Here is a 7,706-nt window from a genome sequence, read left to right on the forward strand (position 1 = left end):
ATTGCTAAAAATAAACATTTTAGTTTAAAACACTCTGAGCTCCTTTCCCTGCTGTGTTCCCTGACTCCAGCCTGGATAACCCCTGGATGTTTTAGAGGTAATGAACCCAAGGAATTGAGGATGCATCAGATAACAAAGCCCCAGCTCCTGGATCTCTTCTGGGTGCAGGTGCTTATCACTCCCAAAGGCTCTTTGGTTGTCAAATGGAGCTGATTGAGGTTTAATTTCTTTACCTAGTCTTGCCTTGCCTCAGTTCTGCTGTGAATTTCTCAAAAATGGGTGGGAATGTGACTGTCCTAATTTCAAAGATTCTTCTCTCAGCTGTACCCAACCAGAGCCCTGCAGGATCCACAGTCCCACAAAGGGCAGCTTCCCCCAACCTCATGGGCTACTTCTGACTCAGTTTTAAGGTCTGAACAACTCAGTTCATTTTATTTTTTATGTCAACCACATGCTTTTGCTGAGAAGAAAGATTTCCATAAGCCAGGTAACCCAAATAACCCCAAATTTTCAGATACCTGAGTCACCCATGAAACAAGGAAGAAAGAGCAGAAAATGAGGCAGGAAGCAATTGAAGCAGATATTTCAAAGTTTATTGTATAAATCTACAAAAGGCTTTGCTACAATAGCAAATTGAGTGTAGCACTATTCTACTGGCAGGCTCTAGTGGCTTGGTGTGATCTTGTAACTCCAACATGACACATGAGGAATAAACTGCCCGATCCAGTCAGATCCAGGGCAGGTGATGTCGGCTTACAAAGACCTTTTGGCTTCAACCCCTACAACCTGCAGCAATTCGACGCGTTTGCCTTTTGCACAAGGTTGCTTGAATTAATAATATCTCTAGTAAAAATAAAACCTCTAAAGTAGTTTCATCAGTAAATGCAAAAATCGCCTAGGGAGGAAAAAAAAATGCAGTGGTTGAAATCTGCTAAAGTTCCAGAGGTACAACACATCCACACACTTCTCATTCACGTGACTCTGCCCCAGGAAAATAAACTACCAGTCCTTCCTGGAGAGGCTGGTAATAAAAACCAGGGTGCTACAAGTAAAGCTCCAGTTTGCTGGGAGCGACAACTGAAATCAAATCAGTCCAGGAAATTCAGTTCTGCACACTCCAAAAAGCCAGCTGAAAATGTAAAATAACTCAGGACCAAATGACCAAGTAGCACAGACAGGCTAATTCCCTAAAAAAAGCAGGAAAAATAAAATGCCTATTGAGGCAGGCTAGTCCCTTGGAAGAGACTGTGAAAATAAGCACCTCAAAATCAAATATAATTTAGACCTTAAGATGATGCCCGGGAATCTGCCTTTACATGGTTTTATGGAATTTTCCAGTCCTGGACATTTTTGCTGAGCCTTGTTGGAATGTGCCTTAGGTCCCTCTGGCTTGATTCAAATGCAACAAAACACCACACAATTTAAGTAATGTGGATTTTTTGCTCAAAACACACACACACACACACCCCACACACCCACACCCACACACAGGACAGTTGGCTCTGGAAGAGAGAGGAACCAACTGGACCTCTTCGGCTGAGAGATGAACCAAAACTGTCTTGTCCAGCTCAACTCGAGCTCTTTTTGGGCTCCCTGGGTCTGGATGGAAACAGTCACTCCAAAGCCAGCACAAGAACCCCGGTTCTTGCAGTAACTCTGGCCCATGCAGACCCAGAGAGCACCTGCTGTCTCACAAGGCTCCTTGCTGGCAAGACAGCTGGCCCAGATGTGCAGGCTCCAACAGTTCAGACAAGCATCTGGACCGAGGGATGCTTCTCCAAACTCCAGGAGCCCTTTGAGGTTTGGAACTGATACCCGCATGAAAGGACTCAGGAGAGGTGAGTTACAGCGTGGCCAGCATGGAGGGTTCGTAGCCAAGGCAGGATCAGCCCCCTGGCAAAGTTAATCAGGAAAGTTAGTTTTTTTTTTTTTTCAGTGAGGATCATTTTCTAGTGAAGATTTCTTTAGGTGAGTCCCAGCGGCCCCAGACTGCAGAGGTGTGCAGAATCCTTTTCACAGACAGTCAGCATTCCTGCTGTCCCCAAAGCCTGGACTTGGTTCTTCTGTTCTGGCCTCTCTTTCCATTCTCAGCACTTGGAGTACCTGGACCAGCTCAGGTTTTTCTTTGTCCTGCTGGAAGCAGCTTCCCAGTTTCATTCTGGCTCTCAGCACCTTGAATGTTTGCATTGCTCTGCATGGGAGGCTCTTTGGTGCATGGTTTGCCCTCTGTCTGCCTGCAGCACTTTCTTCTCCCCTGGGAGAGCTCTTGGACACAGAGAAGGAATCTCAGCAACAGCAGCAGGGATTGCTGGAAAAGAAAAAAAAAATGCAACAACTCCTATTAGATTTTTGAAGTGGGGAGAAAGGGGAAATTCTCAGGAGCTGGGATTAAATTTTGCTGTGCCTGCAGCCTGGAGGACCCACCAGGTGTTGGGGTTTAAGGATCTGCCCATGGTCCAGCCAAGGGAAAGCCACAATGCAGTCCCTGGAGCATCAATTATTGGGGCTGGTGATTGGGTTCTGACACCAAGGAGCTGAAATCCCACCTCTCAGGTGGTGCCAGGCTGCTGCAGCCCCTGGGACTGAGTTTCCAGACCAGCACAGCTGTTTGCACTTGGGCTGTTCAATATATCGGGGCACTGGGGGGATTAAGGCAGACCCACAAGGCAATATGGGATGTAATTACCTGTGCCAGTCTTTCCTCCAGGTGGTGGATCTGGCTGTTGGTGGCTGAGTGTCCTGAGAGCAGGTCTGATGTTGAGGCCTTTGTTTTGCAGCTGTTTCTGTGGCTTTCCTCCCAAATGCTGCATGCTGCGAAGTGATTCCTTCTCAGAGGAGGATCTGAGTGAGTCACTGGAAGCAAGAGGAGACAAAGCTTGTAATACATGGCCAGCTCATCCTCAGCAGTGACTCCCACTCCCCCCATCACTCAGCCTGGGTCATTAGTGAGAAATGCTCCTTTTCTCTGCACACTGAGCTGTTGACAAACTGGGAAAGAGTGAGAAGAGAGCTCCCACCATTCCTGAGACCAGCTGCCAGCAAGGATGCAGAGCAGACCTGCAGCTCCTCTGGGCTGTGCATGGACCTGGGATGTGCTGCCTCAGGTTGGGACTCAAGCCCAGAGGCTCTCCATGAAGGACAAGGCAGATTCTGGGGTTGGGCTAATTAAGAAGCTTCCCATTCTTTTCCCATATTAATTAGAAAGTGCAGGATACTGCCCTCTTTGGAAACTTTTCCCATTTTTGTATTTCCCTTTGTCTGGCTCTCCCTTCCCCTTTCTCCCAACCCCAATGCTTCATATCCCTTTTCTGCTGAGTTTTTATCCCAGTTTCTACTGGACATTCTATGACCAGTTTAGCTCTGAGGAGAGAATGCCAGAGAGCTTCCTTACCTTCAGCCTCTTGGAAGGAGTCACAGCAAAGGCCTTCCGAGCCACCAGTGCCACGTGTCACCGCTGTGGCAGTGCCAGGAGCATCCCAGGGTCACTCCTGCTGCTGCATCCCCGCTGCTTATTTGGTCTGGAGGTGGATGCAGATGATGCCCAAGATGTGTCCAGCCTCAGGAAGCTTTGGAGAGCCAAACTTCAGGAATGTCTTGCTTCTCTCAGTCCTGTCATCAAGCACTGGCCAAAGGTGAGTGCTGAGCGTTTCCTGTCTCAACATGGAAGAAGTCACAAAGTCCAAGTCCATCTCCATCTGTGGCAAGATGTTGCAGGAATTCCTCTGTGAGCAGACAACACTGTGTCCTCAGGTGCTCCAGGGGTGCCAGGCTTTTCCAGGAGCATTTGGAGTCTCTCTGTGTGAGCAGAAACTCCCTGCAGCAATGCACAGGCTAAAACTGTGCTGGGGCACACAGATCCTCTCTCTTCACTTCTTTTGGCTTTTACATGGCAAAAGCTCCTGTTGTCTCCACATATCAGCATGGACTCGATTTGCTGCTCTGGGGATATTTTGCTCTGAATTTAGGTTGTGTTTGTCTGTTTCATTCAAAGAATAAGGGTTTTTTTCCCTTTCCCTCCCCCAGTCTCTCTCGAAAGAGCTCTGGTGTCTCCTCTCTCTACCTTAAACACCCTCTATTCTCTGAAAGGAAGGAGACTGCTCCTTCAATAAATGAGCTCAGAATTTAATTAGAAAATCTGTTTCCTGCTGAATGCACAGGATAATGTGCAGAGGAAGGATGAAATCTGCCTCTGCACTGCAGTGGCCTTGAACTAGAGTGAGCAGAAACTAAGACAAGAAGTAAACCAGTAAGAGCCTCTTGAGAGGAAACACATTAAAGCAGGTATTAGGTGCAGTGAAATGAAAACCACAGAAAATAATCCAGATTCTTAAAGCTTTCAGTTCCTGAAATAATAGGATTTTTTTTCTTCTTAAACCAAAAAATAATCAAAAAATTACTTTAATCCTTTGGAGCAAGTAAGAGCAGGAGATTGCCAAGTGAACAGAAACCCAGAGGTTAATCAAAAACAGGCAAGGGTCAAAAAGAAAGCTGTCTCCTCAGGACAGGAGGGAGGAGAGAAGGAAAAAGAGAGATCCAGATGGGTAGGAACCCTCCACCAACTGCTGCACTCCTGTGAAGTCCTTGAGAGCTGCCAGCGCCGAGCGGCCGCCTCACAAGTTGGGGATTGTCTCTAGTTTTCTTGTCAGGGAATTCTCATAAAATTGGCTGTTCCCCGCAGTGGTGCCAGCAGGGTCCCCAGCACCACAGCATGGCACGGCCTGGGTGAGGGGGGCAGCCCCATCCTGGGGTGCCTCTCCCCCACCACCTCCCTCCCCCCAGGAGCAAAGCCAATCCCTCTGCTCTGGGCTGTTGGACTGAGCGCTCCTCAGGTCTCAGCCAGAACTTCCCTCCAAGGAGAAGCTTCCTAAATAAGCCCCCTTTCTCCCTTCCACTGAACCCAGACCCCCTGAGGGGAGCTCATATGACAGTGGCTGGGGGGCTGGGGGGCTCTGGTTGAGTCCCATTGCTCGGCACGGGACTGGCGGTGGTTGAGGGGGGCACGGTCTCCACGGAGTCTCCTGGCTGAACCTCAGGGGTCCTCTGTGGGCTGGGCTCCTCAGAGTGCTCCATGTTGCCTTGGACCTCCTTCCCTCTCTGGATCAGCTGCTCTAAGGTCTTGGGCAGGGGGTAGCTCAGGAAACGCTTCAGTTTGGGCTGGAGGGTGCCTACCACGTACTGGATGATCTCCTCCTCATCTGCATCCACATAGAGGGTCTGGTACAGGTCTCTCTTGCGCCAGAGGAACTGATCCAGGGGCTCCCCCTCTTTCTGGGGCAAATCCAGCTCCCTTTTGATGGCATCCCTAGTCAGAGTTCCCTCGCTGTACTGCAGGAACTCCTTCTTGAACTCGACCCAGTTTTTGACGGAGTCCTGCTTGTACTCCCACCACTTTTTAGCTGGGCCGTTCATGTGGTTTTGGATCTGAGACAGCCAATACTCCTCCGTTCCACCCACCTGCTTTAAGTATTCCTCCAAGTGGCTCAAGAACTCATGGGGATCCTCAAACACCTGGGTCTCCACCGGGGAGGCCGGAGCATCCTCGGACACAGAGACCCACTGGTAGGAATCGTGGCCCTGGGGGATGCTGGGCACCTCTCCAGGAGGAGGGGTCAGGGCATACATCTGGCTCATGTCCAGGGCATAATCATAAATCTCCCCCTCACTCGGCCTTATCTCCGGGCCCCCCACCCCGACGGACACCGTCTGCTTGCCATGCTCCCCAGGGCAGTATTTGCCTCCCATGGACTCCAGGCGGTCAGCCCACTTTTCCAGGCGGAAGAAGACCTCCTTCCAAACATTCATCTCCCTCTTGACCCACCTCTCCAGGTGGGCAATGGTCTCCTGGCATCTGATCAGGCAGGCCTTGATGGACTTCTTCCATCTCTGGTTTTCAGTTGGGACATGGTCCTCTAAGTTGTTCTCCAACTTCCCCACGGATTTCTGCAACCCCTTCAGTTCTCGCTCCACCTGCTTGGAGACCTCTGTCAGGAGGTGCCGGTGGGTCCTCCGGACATGCTCCAGCATTTCTGCCCTGCACTTCCCTATCTGCAGGATCACATTGGGCTTGTTGGCAACTCCACGGTGCCCCTGGAAGGAGTGGACGCCTGCACTGGTGACATTGTCCAGCTGCATGGCTCCGACCGTGCGAGTGGCAAACACAGAAAGAACTGGGTAATGAGCCCCTGGCACTAAAGCTGAATCCCAAAAAACCCCACCACAACACTTCCTGAGAGACACACAGAGACTTCTAAACCCCCCTCCAAGGACTTTTGGACACAAACACAACCCAATCAGATATCACCGCAGAGCGAGCTGGTCGGTCCACGTGGATCCCAGAGAGAGTTGTAGGCAAATTTCTCCCGGTGCCAAGCTGGAAACGCCGGTCTCACGTGTTCAGGGGAGTCCCAGAGAGAACCAGGATCCTCCAGGAACAGAGAGAGAGAGGAGTTGGATAGGATGTCCAATCCCGCTGGGAATCTGGAACGCCGCAAAGTCCCCGCCGGAGAAAAAATCACAAGAGATGCACAAGCTGGAAGCTGCAGCAAAAAATCCGGGTGATTTCTCCTCGGGCAAACTAGGTGAGTCGAAAACCGCTTTCACTGGAGATGCTAAGAGCTGCTTCTCCTCCCGGTCTGAACTGCCACTAGTCCAGGCTCCTCCATCTACTTATACTCCACGCAGCTCAACATGTGGGTGGTGCCCAGCCTCCTCCGGCACTCTCAGCGCAGCGTTCATTGGAGGAAAAGCGAGGCCGGTGTCTGTGGCAACCCAGATTTTGGCAGCCTCCCCTCGCTTGCCACCCCCTCGCTCACGCCCCCAGACTCGACGCGAGAGAAGCGCTTGAAAGGTGCTGGAGAGACAGTTGGAGAGATGGATGAGTAATCGCACCTTCCGCCTCTCGGAGCGCAGGAAAAACACTTATTCCTTCCACAACTCTTTACTCAGCAAGGTCATCGTTAACATGCGTCCCCTGGCAGGGCTCGGGGAGGGCGGGATGAGGAGGAATGCGGTGTGTCAGACGCCCCCGCACACCCCCTGAGCTCACCACACACACAGGGTGAGCTCACTCCTCATGCAAATGCCTGGGAATGGCGGTAAATCAGCAGGGAAAAAGAAAAAAAAAAAAGGGGGGGGAGAGAGAAGAGAAAGGAAAAGCAAAGAGGAGGGGGGAGATGCAGAGGGGGAAACACTCAAAGGAGCCACTTCAGCACAAATTGGAGCGCTCTGGACTTTCTCAGGCTTTGGTGGGTGGGAGTCATCCCCGCGGCTTAATTGCACCAGACCAACCACTATCTTGGGAATTTTGGGTGAGGGAGGGGGACGACATCCTGGGTTTTTTTACACCGAATTAAATCCGCCCATCAAAAGCCTGTTCTGTACTTAGCTTTGAATCAGATGCTTAATCAGTGAGCCAGCCCACCAGCGCAGATGAAGCTACATTTGTTCTTCGCTTCTTGACAAGGCAGGAAAAGCCAACCATAAAAGGAGTCTCCGGGTCTTACATAAGGCAGAGATAAAGGATTCCCTAATCCGAGAGAGTTTCCCCGCTGCCGGAACACCCTCGGGGAGGTGCTGAGGACATCTGGGGCCTTCTCGTCCTTTCCCAGTGCCAGTGACCGGAGGCAGTGGGATGCTGATCCATCGGGATAATCCCAAAAGGGGGTTTGAGCCTGTTGGCATGTGGGGGGTGCCCTGCCTGTGCTCAG

The 7,706-nt window shown here is 51.0% G+C and overlaps 1 protein-coding gene and 1 long non-coding RNA gene across 2 annotated transcripts; both read right to left on the bottom strand.

The window, feature by feature from the left end:
- Positions 1-571: 571 nt before the first annotated feature.
- On the bottom strand, positions 572-4,100 carry LOC135444699 (uncharacterized). The gene is made up of 3 exons (XR_010439256.1): positions 3,392-4,100; positions 2,687-2,853; positions 572-2,308 (listed from the first exon to the last, which is right to left on the bottom strand). It is a non-coding gene; the product is annotated as an uncharacterized LOC135444699 (long non-coding RNA).
- Positions 4,101-4,771: 671 nt separating this feature from the next.
- Positions 4,772-6,247, bottom strand: ARC (activity regulated cytoskeleton associated protein). Its single transcript, XM_064706766.1, has one exon. The coding sequence runs from the start codon at positions 6,130-6,132 to the stop codon at positions 4,918-4,920; it is 1,215 nt and encodes a 404-aa protein (XP_064562836.1). The 5' UTR covers positions 6,133-6,247; the 3' UTR covers positions 4,772-4,917.
- Between the last annotated feature and the right edge of the window lie 1,459 nt (positions 6,248-7,706).

The sequence above is a fragment of the Zonotrichia leucophrys genome, chromosome 2, assembly GCF_028769735.1.
Source record: "Zonotrichia leucophrys gambelii isolate GWCS_2022_RI chromosome 2, RI_Zleu_2.0, whole genome shotgun sequence".
Taxonomy (NCBI): Eukaryota; Metazoa; Chordata; class Aves; order Passeriformes; family Passerellidae; genus Zonotrichia; species Zonotrichia leucophrys.